This window comes from Oxyura jamaicensis, chromosome 4 (genome assembly GCF_011077185.1).
Source record: "Oxyura jamaicensis isolate SHBP4307 breed ruddy duck chromosome 4, BPBGC_Ojam_1.0, whole genome shotgun sequence".
NCBI classification, from domain to species: Eukaryota; Metazoa; Chordata; class Aves; order Anseriformes; family Anatidae; genus Oxyura; species Oxyura jamaicensis.
Genome location: NC_048896.1, coordinates 13,672,187 through 13,693,505, shown reverse-complemented (window position 1 = coordinate 13,693,505; position 21,319 = coordinate 13,672,187). Strand labels below are relative to the sequence as shown.

Below are 21,319 nucleotides of genomic sequence, written 5' to 3'. Positions count from 1 at the left end.
TTACTGCTCAGTTGCCCATGAAATCAGTCCGTACATTCAGAAGAATTCAGGATTTTCTGTTTAGGTTTTCAAGCAGAAGGTGGCATGAAGATGTTGATTTCAGGTTGATGCGTACATGTTGCATGGTGTACCTGTTTGCTGAGATGATGTTGACTGCTAAAAACAGCTTAAATCGAGTTAAAAGCAAAGTATTTCCTCTGCAAAAGTAAAAGACTGGTATGGGGCTGTCCAGTATGAAGTCTGTGTTCTTTTTTTTTCTTTCTTTTTTTCTTCTGTTGTTATTTCTTAGCTGTTCTAGATAATTCATTTCAAAGTTGTGGGTCCCAAAAGCCACAGAAATTTAAGGGATTAAGTCCAAAAAGCTAGTGGGTACCCATGGCCCCAGTCATCTGGGGGGCTCCCAGCAGGGGAACTTCTATGCTCACTTGGAAAAACCCTCCCTGAAGTCAGCAGAGCTCCACACAGGCAGAGCATTAGCTGATGGGTGCCACTGCTTCCATGTGTGCCAAGGGATGGGACTTCCAGTAACACTCGAGGTTTGGAGGGATCTCATCCCACATCTGCGTGTTGCAGCCTGGTCCAAGACCCTGTAACTTTTTTATTTATTTTTTCCCCCTCTCTCAGCCTGGTGTTTTCAAACGAGATGAAAACCCATGCCCTGTGGCAAGCCACTTGATCATGCCTGCCACCCTGACGAGTGACAGCCTTCAAATTCTGCCACACCTGTGTTTTCTGATGGCCACACTGTTTAAGGATGATGGTTTATAAACCTCTCTTAATTGCAAACTAACTGCTCTGGGTGTTCAGAACAGGCTGCTGAATCACCTGCTACAAACCTGAGCTGTTTTTTTCGTTGTTTGTTGTTTAAGGGCCTTAATGTTTGTGTTGTTAGATGGCTTATATTTAATCCAACAATTAGTAGCTTTAACTATGCAGCTATGGAAAATTCACATCAGTTGACAAATGTAAGCGTGATGCCTGCGTGCCATCCCTGGAAGTTGGTTGCTAAGCGAGGTGAATAATGACTTGTCACAAAGATCATCAGCATAATTGCCCGAGATGTGAAAGGCAGAGGAAAAGGGGAGCCTTCTGAGCGGCTGCAGTTCTCCAACGGGCTGCGGATATAATTATGCACATGATGAGAGAGATTTCCCAGGTGATTGTCCTGAAGATGTGGGGCACCTTTAAGACTGGCTCCATTTGCGTGTGCTCTTCAACCAAAAGTTAGCATGTACTAAAAATATATTTTCCCTTCAGAGTTTTAGACCTGAAATAAATCTGCCACTACAGTAGCTCTGTCTTTTTCAGCGTTTTATTATTTCAAAGAGCATCTGATAGACTGGATGATTTTCTCAAGGAGCTTTGTAGTGACAACAGAGCAGACTTCAACAGGCTGACTTTAGCTACTCTTGCTTTCTGGTAGCCTCTTTTCCTGGTTCCCCACCTCTTTCTCCATCTCTTACCTGCTTCGATCGCTCATGCGAGTACCAAGGCAACGCATTAAAATTGCTCTGCGGCTCTGGATACCCGTTCTAGTGTTACGGATAGTTGTTGCGGAGGCATGGAGTCAAGTGGTTGGCCTGGGTGTATTCAGTTGGGCAAGTACAGCTTCAGTGCTTCTTTAACTGTTCATTCTGCCCTTCCGGCATGTGTAATGTATGTGCTTGAAGAAAAGAGATCTGTGTGTTGCTGGCTTGTGAAAGTGATGCAGAACCTCCAGTCCTGTGCTTCCTAGAAAGATTTATTGTAGTGGTTTAATTGACTGTTTCGTTATCCTGTTTTGAGTAGTGCTTTTAACAAACAAAACTAAAAGAAATACTTTCTTAATGATTTTAAGGCTTTCCTTGTTTTCGTTCACAAGTGCTTTCATAAAACCCCACCTCCATAGTTGTATACTTTGACTTTTTTTTCCACTTGGGACATGTGTTGGCTTCCGGGAGAGATTCTAGTGCATCGACCAGCTGTTAAAATAATTACTGTGAGTGAAATGCACTGTTTCTTGTGGCATGCAGAAGACATATGCTGAGCAACATTGAGAAGGGGAACTATTTGTAGGGAAGAATGTGGGAAGGGAAGGACATAGAGTGGCTTGTGTTTGAAAGGTCCAGGTACAACGTTCAGCTTGCTGTAAATACTGTTAAATTTACAGGGTTTTTGGCTTGCGTGGGGATAGGGAAATACCATGGAAAGTGAAAGCACTGGTTTCCTGGAAGGTGGAAGCTTTTGTTCTTCCTCCATCTTCTGAAATAACTGTGAATCCAAATTTATTTCACCTGTCTTCTATTTATATAATGCAGGTGTTTCATAAATAAGTCAGTATTATTGTGTCTCAGTGGCTCCGTGGCTTCTTGACACCCGTTAATACTAGCAAATAGAAAGTGAAATACTGAACATTGCCTTGTTTGCAAACCTACTGTAACATCTAAAGGGGAGAGGAGAGGAGAAAACCCATTTCAGGGGCTAACTGTACAGCTTTTCTGAAAACAGGCGTTTCTTTCACTTTCCATGAGCTAGTTCTTTTTATTGCTCTGTCAAGCTAGTTAGATTGATGTCGTCACTAAAATTGCAGTCCATTTTCTGATATAAATCTTAGCAAAATATGATTCTAGATCCAAGGAACTATTCGCCCACATGCCATTATCATCCTCCCAAACACCAGCGGAATGGAACTGTTACTCGCCTACGAAGATGAAGGCATCTACATTGATATATATGGGCATTTCACAAAGGAAACTGTTTTACAGTGGGGAGAAATGCCAGCATCTGTAGGTATGTATGAAAAACTGCGTTTTATTAAATGTAAGGTTCTGCTGCATGAAACCTGACATCTTTATGAGGTTTGTATCTATGTGAAAGTGGTTGTATGGCACATAAAGCAACTTCTGAGCAAAACAGATATCTGGCGAGTAAAGAGATTTACGTATGTTTATGTGAAAACAGCCAACGATTGCAACAGGGTCTTCAAGTTTGGATCACGGGGTTTGTATTCTTGTCGTACCGTTTATTGCATCATTCCCTTACTATACAGCCAAGCTTCCCTGGGGGTGCAGCCTCCAGAGAGTTTTCACAGAGACAATTACATGAATTAGAGACACAAAGGTGCCTGTTTTCTGCTTTGATTGTTCATAGCCCATAGCATTTTTATGTAAAAATTCACAACTATAGCAAGGCAGGTTATTGAAAAGGTCTGTAACTGCTGTCAAATGGCCCCTTAATTTTATCACTTCAAATTCACAATACAGGGTATTTCCAACATTCTCAGTCTCTCCATGTTTGCAGTGGGTTTGTAGGAGGAGATTCTCATTGTATTGCACAGGACATCTGCTTGTTTCACCTTCTCAGAGGGCTTCATGTTAAGTGTGGGGAAAACCAAGAACATAACAGGCAGATTTTTGTTTTTATTATTAGTTGCTTTTAATTTCTTTTTTGTCTCACTCCTGTTCTTCCAGATCTTAAAACATACAAACAAACAGCAAAAGCCCAAGACATTTAGATAGTGCAAAAGCAAATTATTAGCTTGGCAGAAACTGGATGCCACAGTGAAAAATGAAGCATGTTCGCCTTTCTCCTTGCACTTCTAGTTGGGTAGCTTTAGGAAAAGTCCATTAAAATCAGTAGAGTAACACCCTTGAGGAAATACCAAGTCTATCGTTTGTAGAGGGTTTTCAAAAGTACTGAGAGCAAGAAACCCACCTCTGGAACACACATTGCTATAAGGGAACTTGTATTTTTTGCACTGTTACTATAAAATTCAGCAACAGAAGTACTTCAGTTCCAAGAATCAGGTGTGAGGTTATAACCCGACTGTGTAGTATTTCCTTCCCTCCACTAAATACACCTGTCCCTGCTTTTCAGCCCCTGCTCAGAGCTGCAGGGCGCAATTAATATCTATCAAGTCAATTCTCCGTTTTTCATATGAAAATCTAATAATCCTTCATATGTTGAAATTTTATATCCCCTCTGAATTAATGTTAGAAATGCTCTAAGAAATAATCAATAATCAAAGAGCAATTACTCGGGAAGGGTAGGAAGAGTTCTAACAAGAAGCACTGAATGTAATTGGAAGCTGCACTGAAGAATGTTATCTCAAGGAGACAGCTTTCAAGACCCATTTCATTATGGGAAGTACTTCCTTAGGCCTTAAAAAACGCAGCAAGCTTATTTAACATGAACCATTTTTTTAAAAAACTGTCATGTCTTATACACCTTGTGTGCATATATGATATCGGATTTTCATAAATATTTAAACTTTTTTTTTTTTCACATGTACTTTGTGGGTTAGAATTCCTTTTCCTGCCTTGGGAAGAGACAGAATTTTAAAATGAGCTGCATTTATGTAACTGTCCTGCTTGAGATTGGGGTTAATCTCATGTTTAATACTTGCTAAAGCATATATGTTATTTGTAGCTATTACAGGCTTTTCTAGTTATACTGCTTTTACTGTATGCTATGGCCTAGAGATTCACTGATATTAGATAATTAGACTGTGTGTTTCAAACGTTGATACATAAGGAACAAAAGGCTTTATTACATCTCACTTTATAAAGGGAGCTATGGCAAGAATGATTGCATATATTTATGACTGCTGCTTGGAAATGTGCAGTTTGTGACACTGGGTCCTGATTGCCCTCAAAGCTTTTTTCACTTCATCTGGACAGAGTTTGCAGGAATGCCTCTGAAGTGTACCAGAGGGAGCTTAAGTCCTTTTTCCTAACCTTGCTGAAAGTACTGAATCATCAAACCTACAGAAACGTGAGATAGGTTTGTAAAGCGTTCTTGTGCCTGGGAATCATAATTCCTTAACTTCAGTAAAAATTTCCTTGCATATACCCTGCTGGCACTGAAGTGAATAAAGCTTCACCACTTTGGGCCAGCTGAGTATACAATCCTCTGTGCCAGCTAATTACTCTCATTTAAAACCTCTTTCTGCCTACATCTGGTTAGATGTGATATTCTCAATTCTCAAGGTTGATTACATCTTAATAGAAAGAATGCCATTTGGACATTCTCCTTTCCACATGCTCACATAGCCATTCCTCTTGTTCTTCAGTATGCAACCACGATAATGATTTGCATGGAAAGCCATCAGCACAAAATGACCTAGGCATTTTTGTTAGTGTTTTAGGGCAGGTAGATAGGAAGCAGTCAGACACACCTCTGAGGGTGGTATCCTGTCTAAAGAATTTTACTGTACAGCAGTCTTGTCCGTGTGAATTGTGGGATTTTCTCTGTGGTCAATTTAGAGAGATGGGCACCACCAGAGGGGAGGCATCCCATTTGGGGACAGGTAGCTAAGGCAGGTCCAATGAAGCATGCTACTGAGGTAGCAGAGAGTGAGTGAGATGAAATTTGTATGATGGTAAGCTTAAGAAAGCTTTGCAAAGCTTCCCCAAGTGCTCAAAAAGCAAGACCGTAGGTTTTCTCTGGAAGGAAAGGTGTCACTCTTTCATTGTTCATAATTCTGCAGATTCCAAAGCTGAAGGGAGGCAGTCTTCAAACACCCCCTCTCAGTTGTCATCTGAAAATTTTCCAATATGTTAACTGGAGAACTCTTGCATTATCACTGCTGCCACAGCACTGAGGTCTCAGAGCTGGATTTCTTTGAAACAGAAATTTTCAGTCGTTGTGGTGTGGTACAAGATCAATTTGACATTCACATTACAGCTAAAAACAAATTAACCCAACCTATTACTCAACACACAACTCAAATTTTAAACAGTTCTGTTAGCTGTTATTTTGTTTCCCACCAGCTCCTATTCATCTTCTTGTTCCTCTGAGATTCTAGTCTCCAGACAGAAACATGAGCTCTTAGGAGAGAAGTCCGACTGTGTTATTTATGTGGCCAAATGTAGGGAGAACTTGCAAGTTTCACAGGAGATCCTGTTCTGGAATTTCCAGACTTCACAAGGTCTGACAGGAGTCTGCCTGAGTTTATCTCAAAACTTTTCACTCTGTGCTTCAGACAGGAGGGTCTTGTATTAACCTCAGGGTGCTCTCTAGCCACCTTTTGCCCAGTTCTTAGTTTCTTTAAATAATTATTTTGAAAGAAAACTTGTAGTTGATAAAGAGTTTCTTGACTTAAAAAAAAAAAAAAAAAAAAGTGCCTGATAATTGATAGATTTAGGGCAGGGAAACTAAATATAGCTTACTCTCCCAGTCTCTAAATTGGAACCTCTGTGACCTATCTGTTAATAAGAAATTGGAGAGAGGAAACTCAAATCCAATGGGAAATTAAAATTGCTGAAGTACTCTATCCCTGTTTAATCTGGAAGATATTTCATATATGTAAGGCTAAATATAAATAGAGCTGTTATGTTTTCTTTCTATAAAACAAGATTTAAAAAGGGTTTAAGAAACATCAAGTTAATACAATTTGAGAGCACTTTTGCCCTTTTGTGCGAGTAATGAATTATTTACAGTATGTCTGCTTGGAGAGTTGGCACAAAACTGGATATTCCCAAAGAGTAGGGAACCAATAAAAGTCCTGATTTCCTTTGCTGTGTACGTATTAAAATCAACATGATATGTGGAAAAACAGATAGGGTTACCAAAAGCTGGTTGTATTCCTGCAGTGGTGCTCTTTCAATGCACTTACCAGTGGGTTACTAGCTGGCCAACTCATGTACAGGAAACTCCTGCTTATATCTGAATGATTCTTGTTGGTCAGATCTCCTGTGCAGTGTTTTCCCCAGCAAACAAACAAGCCACCTCTCACCCTAAACACAATTCTCACTTAGGTTATTAGTTACACTGGAATAGTAATTGCAGAAGTGAGCAAGCAACAGCTGAGAGCAGGCGTGCTTTGGAACAAAAATGCATATAAAGATGTATTTAGTAAACAATAAGATTCCTAGTCAAAAAATTTAGTCGTAGCTCTTCTTTGGGTGGTTAGGGAACTGTATGTGTTAGGTCTTTGTCCGGGGGGAAATAAATAAAAAAGGAAAACTTATATTCAAGTAATGTAAGTAATAGCAGTAAAACAATTTAATGGAATTGCACAAGAGAAATTTCTGTCTCCTTCCCGTCTTCCTCCCCCAAATTGTTTAACCTCTGGGCAGTGACTTCTGAAGCATGGGCAGCAGACAGAAGTACACGCAAGTAGCTAATCAGTCCTGAATCAGAGGTCAGCAGCATCACGGGAGAGCTTGAGGCAGGGTTTGAGCTTTGCAACATCACAGACTGCTGTTGGTATCTCTGTGGGTTATCTTCATTCAAGCCCTCAACACACACATCTCCCTTTCACTTGTCTAAAACCAACAAAAAATGTTATCTTGCTCTGCCCAAAATAAAAAGTAGAAAAAAAACCACCACATGCTTTTCCCAAAGAGGGCAGGAATCAATAGAAGTCATGATTTCATAGAGCACCTGGGTTGGACTGAAGGGCCAAAGAAGGGTCCAGTAGAAGTGTAGTCAGTTTTAAGATCTGTATGGTCTCTCATAGTTGCTATCTTTTACTGCCAGTAAAGTCACTGGCTATTCTTTTAAAGTTCTTGCCCAGCTGCGTACTGGCCTGAGGCAGTTTTCTCAAACGTGTCCAGAAAAGCAAAATTTAGTACTTATTTTTGTGTTGAATTTCACCCTCTCCTAAAAGGAATTCAGTAAAGCAGTGTACGCTCCCTTGTTCCTCATAAAATGGAGTCTGGTATCATGACTCACGCATGCAAAAGTGGGTCAGAATCTTTTAATTCATGTTTGGTTTGGTCGTTTCAGCCTCTTGGTTTGCATGGAATCAGTTGCCCCGGGGAATTTCCGGAGTCTCAAGGGCTAGAGGCCTTTAAGGTCAGATTAGACGAACAACTGTCAGAAGTGATACTGGTGTGGCACAGAGATACGGATGGAGGAGAAGGTGCATTAAGGTCCTGTCCTGCCCTACTTCTGTAACACTAATCAGAAAAGCCTGATTTTATGTTATTTCGCAAAAAGCTGATCTGATTCTGCTTTCATGTAGAGATAAGTTGGGAATAACTGCTTAGGGCAATGAGCCAAATGCAGCACACGAGATCAGAAAAGGCATTTTTGAAGAGAAAGAATTTAAAGACAAAAAGAAAACTGAAGAAGGGAAGTGAGACTGTAGTGGTACCTGGGCTCTGTGACACCAAGTGCACTTCTCTCAGACTGAGTATGCTACTGATGTGAGACTAAGAGATCATTAGCTCATGTCAGTGGCACTTCATAGAAAGCTAATGGTTTCAGTATGGCTCAGTAATTTCTTTCACCTTTTCTGCCTCTCAACCATTTCCCCTTGAAGCAGTCAGTTCTGTGAATGGGGGCTCTCCTCAACCTGATGCTAATACACGCTGTGAACAGGAAACACCAAGTAGGTGGTCTCGACCCAATTTTAGAGCGTTCCTAATGCTTTCATGATGTTAAGACGCTGATTTTGATCCCACTTCCCTCTACTGAGTTTATGGTGTGTATTCTGTAATCTCCAGGGCATACAGCTGGTATAATTGGTGTAACAAAAACCACAGCTCGTGCACAGCTGTACATCTTCTAAATACCTGGTAGTCTAGGTGAGGCAGAGGAGCCTCAGGTAACTCTGAATGACTTCGCTCCAGAACTTTAAGCAATTTTGGCACATCAGTCTGAGCCAATATGTTTTTTCTGCTGAGCTGCTGTCCAAAGACGAGAGCAGCTAGCTCTCTGTGTCTAGGATTGCTAGAAACCAGTACAATCTTGCATTGTAATATAAACATACTTAAGTGTTGCCAGCTGGAAGCATGGAATATTTTTATCTAAAGCTTTATGAAGTGAAAAGTGGGCTCAAATGAACTATTCCTAAATTGCACATAGTGTAGGAGCTTTTGTTCCAGAGTGAGTAGAATTTATTGAGTATCTAATCCACTTGTAGTTCACTGTACATGGCACATTTGTATTCTAGAGTAAGTGTTCTCACAGGAAGGTTATAAAAACTCAGTACTGGACTTTGAATTCACAGCCTGCTACCCTCCAAATTAATTTCCATGTATAAATTGTTATGTGTGGACAACCCCACAAATGGTATAATGGGGTCTTTCTGTTAGCATGTACATCTTCAGATAGAGAAAAAACTTCTTGATTCTGCTGCAGGAATGAGTTTTGTGCTAGTTGTACTCTGACATTTGCCACTGTCAGTTGACGAGTTCTCAGTATATTTTGCCAGCCGGCAGAACATCAGTGGCTGAAGTTGGAATATCTGTTTTATTACGTTCCGATTGTAATACTGCTTGGGAGATCAGTTCTCATCTGAACATTGCAGTAGTAGCTCAGTCATCCAGGGCTTTCAAGGATGCAAGGACCTGCAAGGATGCTATCAAATTGAAATCTGCCAAAGACATGGATACAGCCGATACAGACATAGGGTATTGACAACTTGAGAGTACATTTCACAAAGTGGAAAAGATAAGAAGAATTTGAGTGGATTGGGTGTTTGATGGTGGACCTACATGCCCTATACTAAACTGTAGCCACAGAATGTCATCATTCTATCGTTTACGTACACACACCTGCCTTGCTGTCCCACCCCCCAGAATCGTAGCCTACCTGCGTGTCTGGTGTGTTTGCAAATGTTAATGTGGTGTCAGATGTTACCAAATTAGCAGATGTCTGAGTATCATATCTTTAGCTTTACTTTGTGTGGTCTAGGCCTGCTTTATTAGGTGACTGCATGTTGGATGGGTGCTGCCCTGATGCTCATCATGCAGCAAGCCAGAATGAGCCTTCCTTGCTGCCTACAGCAGTCTGTCATACAGGCTAGGAAATTAAGCATAAAGAATAAGAATTAAAAAATACCGATTTCAGGTGTTTGATTTCAAAAAATATCCCCCCTGCTCTCCACCCTCTTCTCTCACTTATCCTCAGCTCCTCAATGCTGTTTTGCTCTTCGTAGAGTGGTTTATTCCTCTTTCCATGTGACTGGGACACTGGGAAGTGATTTTCTTGCTTTCAGCTCTAGTGGCAGGGAAGCCTTCGGTGTGTAAAGAATAACTGCAAGAGAAGCCTACTTAAGCAGATTTGGGGAAAGTTAATAGACTTTGGGGGAGACTAAAATGTCAGCGCTGTACCCAAAGCAGACATGTTTCCAAGGAGGTATAGTTTTCACACATCTGAACAAGGATTATAAAACAAGGATTCCAAGTTAATATTAAATCAACAACTGCTACAAGAAGAATATACAGCCACTGGAACATATTTCCTTTATTTTCTCCTGTCCTTGTAAAGTGGGATCACAGGCTTTTGCTTTGTGTTATCAGTGTGTATTGAAAGCTTAGTTTTTAGACAAAATCTGAATCAACGTGGAAGGTTTTAAGGAACAGAAGTTTGCATTAAAAAGTAGGACAGGCAAGCACTGTCCTCTGAAGCTAAAAACCAGTCAAACGCACATGTTTCCTCTAGAATATTTCAGAGCACCACAGTTCTCGGACTAATGAAAAAGCAACTCATAGTTGAGCAAGAATAATAATTTCTGAGCATTGGCTATCTAGAGCATAAATAATGTGTTTTTTACCTTGGAAGCCAATACATACAGTAATCAGAGGATTTTCATTGAAACTGTGCCTAATTTGAAGTCTGTGGTGTTAACTCCTTCATCACTATCCTGACTTCTCATCTGGTTGCCAGATTTGAAGGGAGTAACACAGCAGGCTTCCACAGTGCTGGAGTATCTTAGAATCATTCAGGTTGGAAAAGACCTGTCTTCTTTGCTTATATCCAAAAACAAATTATGGGAAGACAATAGCTAAGGACAGCAAATTAATCATGCCTTAGTCTCAGATTCCAAAGCATTTAGGTTTCAGACTAACTCAAACTTAGCAGCAAATACATACCTAACTTCCTAATAGATGGCTATGGAGAAGACAGTCAAGATTTTTCTTGGACACATAGAGTGAACAAAGGATGAGACACCAAACAGGCACAAGTTGCACATTTGATAGCGTACTTTAGGTAAGTGTGGAGTCCAAAATAAGTGAGAAACTGAAATTCAGTTTCTGTTCCCAAGACTTCTTGTGTAAACTTGAGTCATTCAGAATACGTTGTTATCAAACAGAAATGCTTCAGTCTGTGTTGACATAAGGCAAGAATCAATCTTTCAGCTGTTAAATAGCAGCAGCCCACACGGCTAATTTTCACAGCCTATATCCATACAACAAAAAATACTAACTATTATAGGAAAAACAAAGAAAGAAAGGTCCCAGGCTCTTGAGTGAACTAAAGAAGAGGTGAATGAATCTTGTTCTGGTTACCCTCATTCTTCTATAGAGGAGTTAAAACAATAGTGCAACTAGAATGGAGTCACTAGAAATAGTAAGGAACAGAATTAAAGAAAAATAGGAAAAAAATGCTTAGAAACATAAAACACTCTCAACACTCTCTTTTTTGCTTTAAAATTGTCTCTACATGGTCTCTTTTTTCAAACTCTGCATAAGAAGCTAAGAATTAAGCCTTTAAAAATGTATCAGCAAAGGTTTTGTGTGTGAATCCCTTTTTTTGAAACTAGCACTGTATTCCAGCTATATATTGGACTCCCCCAAATGACTGCCTGTACCTGCATGTGGGGCTCAGTTCTGTAAAACATTCTTGCATGAGATTAATTACTTGTGTACAAATAGTAACAGGCAAGTGTACTGGTGGCGTTTTTTAACTTAGATCTTTTTTTTTTCTTCTTCTTTTAGCTTACCTTCAATCTAATCAGGTCATGGGCTGGGGAGAGAAGGCAATTGAATTGCGCTCTGTGGAAACAGGAAATCTGGAAGGAGTATTTATGCACAAGAAAGCGCAGAAGCTAAAATTTCTATGTGAAAGAAATGACAAGGTACGGAGATGAGTACAGTGTGTTGATTGAGCAAAACCAAGTAATTTTCATCTACAAGACTAAGACCATTTAATTTCTTTAACTATGTATTTACACTGTTTTTTTCTTACCTTAGTATAATTTTCCCCACCAAAGCAAATGTTGTCAGTGAACCCACAAAGCAGTGGATATTCCACACCTTGACACAGCCCTACTTTACCCAGTGATGTTACAACTCCTATTCCACCTAGCCCTAACTGATTTCAGTGGTGATAAAAAATACAGATATTGATGACTGGGCAGACTCCAGCACAGCACATGCAGTGGGGAGGACTGGTGAGCCAGCTCTGATAATGCCTGAATACAGGACTGCTTCTCCTGGGCTGCCAAAATTACATGTAATTCAGAGCAGCCATCAAGGTCAAAACAAACAAGAAAAAAAAAAAGGCACTAAGATTTCACATACTGAAGGCACCTGGAGAATGGATAATCAAGTATGATTTCTTGCATATGGCCCAGCAGTGCTGCATAAATGTTCTCTGAAACCTGTTTAGTCCCACTGATTTATTTAGAAAACTGGGTCCCCTAAACTGTTTAGATTAATTATTTTAAAGTATGTTCATGTGAATTTCTAAATAGAAAAATACAGATACCAAAAAATACACCCCAGTTGTAGTACAAGCACTGTTTCCCTTTAAAAAGTTTCTTATGGAATCAAAATTGAGGTGTGATTTATATATCCTTGTACTTTGGACTGTAATGTTCTCTCGTATTTCATGTATAAAAATATTCTCATAAATGTACACTGACAGTAATTTATGTTTTCTTTTTCTTTTTCTTTCTCCCCCTTTCTAGGTGTTCTTTGCATCTGTACAGTCAGGAGGCAGCAGTCAAATTTACTTTATGACTCTTGGTCAAAATGTACTATTTAACTGGTAAATCACATCAGAATGAAGGATGCTTTGAAATTCCCTGTAGTTAGCAGTGTAAAATGCTTGGAGGTAATATATGCAAATTTGCACTTTTTACCTACAAAAATATTGTCATATAGAATTCATATTCTTTCTGTTAGGAAAGAATTCAATTTTCCTATCAAATTACTGCAAACATGTTTAGTTTGTCTTCTCAAACATGTTGCAAACCAAGACTGTATTCACAGTGTTAGAGCAACTTTAATGAAGAATGTAAAGTCCCTGTACTCAGAAGAGTTTACAATTTCCTTTTTTACAGACAATGTAATATTGTCACCTTGAACTGAAGTCTCTTTCTTTTTTTGGACAGCAACATCTATAGGTAGATATAAAAACAAACAAGTTGGATGGCAAATTGGAATCTATTTTGGGTTTTGGTTGTTTTTTATTTTATTTTGAGCAAGTTTTACTGTTGCAACAGGACTCACTAGTGTGAGTCTTACAATCGGTGGAAGAGTGACTTTTCACAAAGGGGCCTACCTCAGACGCAGACGCTGAGGGATCGTGTCCTGCGGTAGGGAGAATGTGCGCATTTCACTGCAGAGCTGTAAAAGCAGCTACTTCGGGACATGCCCCACGTGGTAGGTTTTACAAAATGCAGGGGACAGACTTGGTGTTTCTCTCAGGGCCGGACGCCTGAGCCCATAGACACAGTTACTGTAGAATGTATTTGTAAAAACAGTTTAAATAGTAGTTTGTCAAAATCATGTATGCATAAAGTGTTAGGGACCTGAACCTGTAATTTTCACTCAAACAAGGGACCTATACTCATGTGAGTTGATTTAATGGCACTACCCATGTATATAAGGGCACAGGATCAGGCACCTTCTTTTCTCTCCTTCTTGCTCTTTCAGCAACAAGTCTTCATGTATTTGTGTGTAAATATAATCTTTCCAAAATGGGTATTAACAAATGTATTCTTAATATAGTTATGAAAATATCCAGAGTTATTCTATTATAAATAAGAAAATATAAATAATTTCAGGTGCTTTCTATGCTAACTGCATCTAAATAAAGCTGCATCTACTAGTGTTATTGGTGCCAGTGTTTCTGCATAAACTCTGTTCTCAGGGGCATGTAACTTGGCCATAAAATTAAACAGACATTCTGTGACTAAATTGTAGGGTTTAATGCAGTCGGCATTTAGCTGATATTTAGATGTGCTTTGAAAATGTAAAGCATCAAGTGTAACACAAAAGAGCTTATTCCAGACATGATATAGTATGGATGACACTGTAGGCAAAAGTGAAATTGATAGCTACAGTGTTTGAAAATGGTTTTGTTTTTACTTGAAATATGTGATACTGGAAGGTGCAGGGAAAGTGTATTGGAATATCTGGTTGTCTACCTCAAGGATGATGATTCAAAATTTGCTAAGAAGAGGAGAAATAAAGCTGTTAAAACTGGTAGCTGTTTTGTACAGCATGTCAAATTAAGGTAGTGTTAGCCATCATTTTGTGACTGATGGGTGCTCTGCCTGCAACCATCAGCTCCAGAATTGGTATTTTTCCATATAATATCAGCAGAGAATCAAACTAGGGACTAATTGCCTCTTCCCCATGGTGGCACCTCAACTGCTGCAGGAAGATAGAGATGCCAACACTGTTTCTCTGTGTTCTTTGGCTATGTGGAGGACTGCACTTTCCAAAGATATTAACCTAGCACTTTTCATGAGCACTAGCTTATCTCAAAATGTATAGTGTTTTTTATGAAGTATTTTCCTCTTAAATGGTTAAACTTACAGGAAAAAAAATAAGCCTAAGCCATACTAAAAAAGATATGCAGTTACATACTCAAAGTAAATTTAAATGTATGCAAGTGATCAGCTTGTGTGTAAAATTTTAGAATCCGAGTGGTGTGTACTGCTCGGGCAGAGCTGTGTGAAATCAGGTCTCCAGCTATTTGTAGTAATGTTCCTACCTGTTGTCCATGCTAGGGCTGGGACAAATGAGCAAAACAAACATGTTTTAGCCTGGCTTGGCTCCCTGTGCCACTGAGCACTGGGCTTATTTTGTTCATCTGTCACCAAAAACAAACAAAAAACAACAAAAACAGAGATGTTAAAACTACAAGCAAAAGAAATTACAATCAGAATTACAATTTACTTGCTTTTACTTCAAATAAAAGTCTAAGAGGCTGTGAAGAAAGAACACCTTTCATTTTGTACCCAGTGGGTGTGCAAAACTTGCTTGCAAAACCGCTCTTACTATAAGCAATCAGTGACCCAGGCTGCTCTACAGTATTTTTAATGTGCTTATCACAGCAGCCTCTGCATAACATGGACAGCAGGTGAAATTTTCCCTTCTCCCATTTTGGCAACGACAGGTAGGAGGCAGGTTTTTCCTGATGCTAGACACTAGTTTAAACGGATTTAACAGAGTACAGTGGATATTCAGATCAGCGCATGCCAAGAGATTAAAGCAAAATGTCATCAAACTTGTTTAATATTACTGCAACAGAGAAGTTTGACAGTAAATTGACGCTCCGTAAAGATGTTTAGCTCTCTACCAAGAAAAACAAATTGGGTTTGAGAGAGGGGATGTGTGCTACTGCATTAAGATGTTAAACTCTCGTTCTGCTTCCTTCTATTAGTTCTCTTTTCTATTGAGCTATGATTCAAGTCAGTGATTGGATTTTCACTTTGCATGTAAACCATTGGAATTATTGGGATTAACATCCGTGTGTAAATATGGAAAGAATCAGGACCTTGGAGGTGAAAGCTTTTAAAGGATTTAGAAGTGGTATTCCAAATAGTAAGGCAATGAGGTGTAACAAGGAGAAGAATGTGTCATTTTCTCTCTATCAGGAGAAAATCAGAAGGGGTGAAGATGAGAAAGAGCGCAGAGATGTTGAGAAGAGTAATTGAAGAGAGTAGAAGTAACTGAAAAGGAGGGGAAAGCTGAAGAAAATAAACAAGAGTAGCCAAAGGGAGGCAGTGGATGTCTGGAACGGGTGTATTGCTGTACGAGGAATAATAAAAAATAAAAGTTAAGAAACATTAAGGAAAGTAACCAAAGAGATAGAAAGGTATCTGGAGTGACTGGGTGGTCAGTACTCTGAGTGAGGGTGTTCTCAATGGTTATTAAAGCAAAAGCTCAAAGGCTGGAAGAAAAAAAAAATGGAGACCCGAGGTTTTCCTAACATAAATTTAACTATGCAAAATGTGTATCAGCTCTGTGGTTTCATTCTGTGAGGAGTTTCTCTGGCTGTATGTACCCTCTCTCTAACTCTTAGGACCACGGGGTGAACTGCCGAGCAGTTTGGTTTTCCTCTCATTTCACTTTGATGCGAACAAACGCGATAGGGGCAGCAGGGCAGAACGTTACGGTTCCACACCCCTGTTCCTTTGGTACATGCAGTTGCCTAACGGCAGGTGGTGCTCCTAACATTGCATTTGCCTGACCAAGTGTGCACTAACACTGCAGCGAGATCGCTTTTTATGTGCCTGCTTTCATTTAAGAACAGGTGAACTCTATTCTGCAGCCTGACCCTTGACGCGTGTCTCCAAAACCAGGGAACGATGCAAGCTGTGTACTGTACGTCATGTATGTGTTTTTTTATCGTTCCCTAATGTTCAACTTGTACAACTGAAACTAATAAAAAAACCCTGAAAATGAAAATTAATGCTGTCCTTGTAAAATTTTGTTGTCTTGGCATAAACTATTGTAAAAGTCGTATAAAGCTTTGTTTCTTTTCGAAACCCAGTCAGCACACCTACGGAAATGCCTGGCTCTTTCTGCCTGCAGAGATGAAATAACGTATTTCCCTGCAGCGGATAAAGATGTTGAGGTGACAGCAAGAGTTCAGGCTCCACAGAATGCACGTAACGGTGACAGCCAGCGCTGCGCTGTGTGTGCTGTGCTGCTAACGAGCTTTACACCCGAGTTTCCGTGCGTCCGCCTTTTCCTTGCACACACCCCCAGTGGACCTGGAGAGAAGCAACAGCTTGCAGGCACTGACACAGCAAGAACTGGTTTTATGAATATCAACCTGAATGCCAGTGTAGCCCATTCGCTTCTTCTCAGGTATGCTCATGTCACCTTTGTTGCTGCATATGAAATTTACCTGATGTGAGAAGTGATGGCGCGTTGTAGCTGTAGCATTTAAGGGTGAGAATTAGGAAATTTGTCATTTATGCCAGTACTGGAGTTGGAAAGGATACTTTTAAAAAATATACATATATGATGATTTTTTTTTAATTTAAAAAATATATATTGAAATAAAGAGTATGTTTTCTAGAACCAGAGTGAAATACCTTGTACCCAGCTCCAGCTATGGGTCAAGACTTGCAGGTGAGGACCCCAGGGTTTACTCTCTTGAGGTGACCCTTTGTTTTCTGACTGTAGGTAAGTGTTACCTTGGCAAAGGTTGGTAACACGCAGTGAGAAGTCCCAGTCTTCTTAAGCCCTATTTTTCTCTTTGCTTTTAATACTGTCAGATTTTTCAGAGGCGTGGCTATGGGTTCCATCTTCCCCATCATTTTTTTTTATTTTTTTATTTTTTTAACTCCACTAAGATGGTTCTGCTGTTGCCAGGAAAAAATCTAAGGCAAATATTTGTCCATGTTTGTTTTTACAAAAAGACAGAAGCAAATTTCTCCCTTCATAAAAACCAGACAGATAAACAAACTGGCAGGCTTTTCTCTACAAAAGTTTCAGGAAGCAGAACTTAGAAAGTAACCAGCAAACCCACCTTTGTACCTTTTACAAAAGGTGTACTCCTGTGAAAATAGAAACCCATTTGCCATTCCCAGTAATGCTTCTCCATTTTTGGCCAAGTTATAGATAGAAAAATAAACGTTCACGTGTGCTCAGTATAATCTCCTGCAAAAGCCTATCTCCCAAAGTCCCAGCAGGTGTTTTGCTCCAGCCTGAACGGCATGGTCATAAGAAGGCAACTTAATATGAAGGAAAGCTTATAAAAAAGATAGAGAGCAACATTCTGCTCGGGGAGACAAGGGGGAATGGTTTTAAACTAAAAAAGGGGAGATTTAGATTAGATGTTAGGAATAAATTCTTCACTCAGAGGGTGGTGAGGCACTGAACAGGGTGTCCAGAGAAGCTGTGGATGCCCCATCCCTGGAGGTGTTCAAGGCCAGGCTGGATGGGGCTTTGGGCAGCCTGTGCTGGTGGGAGGTGTCCCTGCCCATGGCAGGGGGTGGAACTGGGTGGGCTTTGAGGGCCCTTCCACCCCGAGCTGCTCTGTGATTCTGTGTTCTCATCCTACCCTTCACTGTAGTAAGATGATGTGGCAAATAATGACTAAACAAAAAGCAAACTGGCTCAACTAAGGCACTTGTTTGCATAACCGGTAAGTAAAATTCAACTGTCTAGCAACAAAATAGAACTAGTCTTTCTCTGCTCATCCTTGTTCATGATCCTCTCCTGCTCCCATCCCGAGCTGTTCAACTGAAATGCTATTATGAAAACAGAAAGTTGCAAATTGCTAGAAAGTGAATGCACTTGGACATGCAGGAGCAAGTTCCAGGCTCCATCCATGTGCCGTTGCACTGGTTCATGTGCTACAGCTGCTGGCATAAACGCAAATCACGGAAGAGGTGCACACTGGACTCCGGGACAGCTTTATGACATCAACAAGTAAGACCAGGCCTCTCCATGACCCTTCTTAAGGCAGCAGCCACAGTCACACTAATACGTGACTTGCCTAGTCCTCCTCCACACACACACTTCATTCTAGCCCTACACACTTGCATTTTTTTTATGCCGTATGTTCTGTAATGTGCTGCACAAAAGAAGCACGTCAGTGCCAAAAAGCAGCAGTGAGATGGTTGTTAGATTCTATCCAACGTAATTAAACAACTGTTTATTGAGAACCTATAGGGCTGCTAAAAATAGCCAGGAAGGGAAGGCATTAGCAGGCACTAATAAGAGACATAAAAATTCCTCTCTCCCTGGAAAAAAACCACCCTACCTTAAGAGCCCTTCAAACCTACTGTGACTCATTAGAACTGCCCTGTTCTAAGTTGTATCCGTGCTGCACCTAACGGCATAAACAAAAATTTCTATTGTCTCTATGACAAAAATACACTTCTGCAAAGAAAGCAATGCAAGTCTGTGGTTTTGGGGTTATCTCCTATCATACCTGAAACTAAAATATCTTTGTATACTTTGTAATTTGCCAAATATTTGCTAAAAAAAAAGCGCCAAGTATTACAAATAATGTAATTTGTAAAAGAGTACAGGTAGGCAGCAAGATACAGCTATACGCATGCCCACAATGCAAGCTACAGAGTATATCAAACAAACTGTAAGTAGTTCTGTATTACCTACTGCTGCTGGAGCTCGAATGAAGTGACATTTTAATTTTATCGTTGTTTTATATTAAAAAGTGGTTTGTTCCATGGTACCGAATTGCTCTGGAATTAAATTGGTTCTCCAAAGACCATCATAAAAGCTATCTTACAACTTCAGCGCCCTTTTTAGACAGCTGCATTTAAGTTAAATGAAACACGGGCAAACTGCAATCTGTATTCAAGGTTTTCTCGTAGACTCCAACACCACAGAACAAAAGTGTAAGAGATCCTCCTGCTGATAGCCCATTGCTTTCTTAAACTGTTCTTCAGAATGCAGAGAGCTGATTAAAGGGCAAGAGCATGTTGTCTGGGCAGGCACCTCAAATGTTATTTTAGATTTATTTAATCATATCCTGTTATTTTCAAGGTTGAGTTAACAAAAGCACCTAAGAGATGAGGATGAAACGTACTGGGAAGGCTATTTTATTTTTTGTCCTCAGAACACCTTGTGGCAAACAACTGCTTTATGATCTTGCACGGTAACGCATTTCTTTTTAAATCTACAGCATCACATCGTATACTTTTATGCTTTTCATTTTGCTAATATGTATGAAACAGTATTTTACAGAATGTAGTACGGTTCTCCTATTCAGCATAGCCTGCTCCTCACTGCTATAGAGGCTGACTGCTGGTTTTCTGAAGGTGTGTTGTCCATAACTGAGATCCTTGGCTCTTAACTTTTTAAATTCTGATGCGGCCATTTGACGGCTTGTCACCATTCCTTACTGTTTCTCCAAGTCTTTCTGAACTTTCCTGGTTTCTAATACAATCTCAGACTCCATCCATCCCATCCCACTGGTCAGGTATGGCAGGGTGACATCTAGAGGAACTAAAGATGTAACTGGTCATTGAAGCCCACTGTTGACGTGCAGTCAGAGAGAGATTTGCCCTGCTTCAGTTTCTAAATTGGTATGTTAGCTAGACACCTGCTGGTGAGAAAGAAGGCAGCAGGACCAAGTCTCTGGGAAAGGAGCTATCTTGTATCTGAAACTCCAATGCATACAAATTTATCAAAAATTTATAAAGTATTAACTCTGCTATCCATCCATATTAGTCCCTTATCACTCCATAAAAGCTACAGCTTCATCGTTTTCCTGAGTCAAAGCCCAGTGACTCACAATAATAAATCCTGAAGACGGTGGTGGTACACATACCAATTAGTACTGCTCTAAATAAAATACATTTCTTCTGCAAATTACAGCACAAGCACAGTGCAGAGCAGCTGGGAACAGTCCACAGGTTTCCCTCATACTGCCTAGTGACTCACTTAACAGTCGAAAAATTCTACACCATTGGCTCCCTGGGTACGGTTTGCATGTGATGTGAAATCATATCCTGTGTGATCTCACTAAAAAGGTGTTTGGGTTGCGTTCACTTCTTAAATCACAAACGCCACTTTATCAGTCCACACAAAGAATGTGTGTTTATGGTGGAAAATGAAACAAAAAAACAACAACCGTTAAAGTTTTAGTCAATACTCTGGCTTCAACATAGACAGCAAGAATGACTAATATCAATTTTCCTCAATAAGGAGTGCACTATTACATAAAATCCATAAATTCATCCAACTACTAGGGTAGTACAAAGGCCAGTAAAGATTTTATACCCCAATGTCTGAATTTTAGTCTGTTTTAAATGGTTCAAGCAACAGCTTTTCCAGTTTCCCTATGGCCAAAGCTCCAGCTGCAAAGGCAGCAGCCTGAGAATACAGTCCTTCACCGAGAAATGCTTTTGGCCCAGCATTTGGCCTAGGCTGTAGCCCCACTTTGGTCTTCTGGATTTCTAAAAGTAACCTGGACTGGTGCCACGGTAAGTACTGGGCACGGCTTCTCTTTTAGTGGGTGACGGTGGTGGAAGGGGGACGGTTGGACCAGATGATCTTGGAGGGCTTTTCCAACCTTAACGATTCTGTGATTCTCTTCTGGCCCTTTTATCCTTACTTACCTTGCCTTCCTGCTCTGTCCTGCTGAGCAGGGGAGCTCAGCTTTATGTAGGCTTTATAGCCTGTTAGGTTATAATATATAGGTTCTAATATAATAGGTTCAAGTGCTAATATATATATATTGCTATATGTATTTATATATTAGCAAGTGCTAATTTATAAAGTAATATAATAATAGTAATTTAATAAAGTTTTAAATACAAAATCCTTAGCCCCAGAAGTTCAATTAATATTTGAAGTGATCATGGGATCATAAAGGGGAATAGAATCTCCTTGATGGTGGCAGAGGGATGAAAGTCAGTAATAAAAAGTTCATGTTTGGG

The 21,319-nt window shown here is 40.0% G+C and overlaps 1 protein-coding gene and 1 long non-coding RNA gene across 4 annotated transcripts in view; one reads left to right on the top strand and one right to left on the bottom strand.

The window, feature by feature from the left end:
• The window catches only part of NRK (Nik related kinase), a 91,807-nt gene extending 75,957 nt beyond the window's left edge, over nucleotides 1-15,850 (top strand). For all 3 annotated transcript variants that reach the window (XM_035326546.1, XM_035326545.1, XM_035326547.1), the window contains 3 exons: nucleotides 2,610-2,769; nucleotides 11,652-11,791; nucleotides 12,626-15,850. In XM_035326546.1, the coding sequence (XP_035182437.1) occupies nucleotides 2,610-2,769; nucleotides 11,652-11,791; nucleotides 12,626-12,709 (384 nt within the window). In that variant the 3' untranslated portion in view covers nucleotides 12,710-15,850. The remainder of the gene's footprint in view (nucleotides 1-2,609; nucleotides 2,770-11,651; nucleotides 11,792-12,625) is intronic.
• LOC118167266 overlaps nucleotides 1,902-21,319 on the bottom strand; it is a 25,795-nt gene continuing 6,377 nt past the window's right edge. Inside the window, exons 2-3 of the long non-coding RNA XR_004751064.1 lie at nucleotides 19,221-19,226; nucleotides 1,902-1,913 (exon numbers count right to left, since the gene is read on the bottom strand). This is a non-coding gene — a long non-coding RNA (uncharacterized LOC118167266). The remainder of the gene's footprint in view (nucleotides 1,914-19,220; nucleotides 19,227-21,319) is intronic.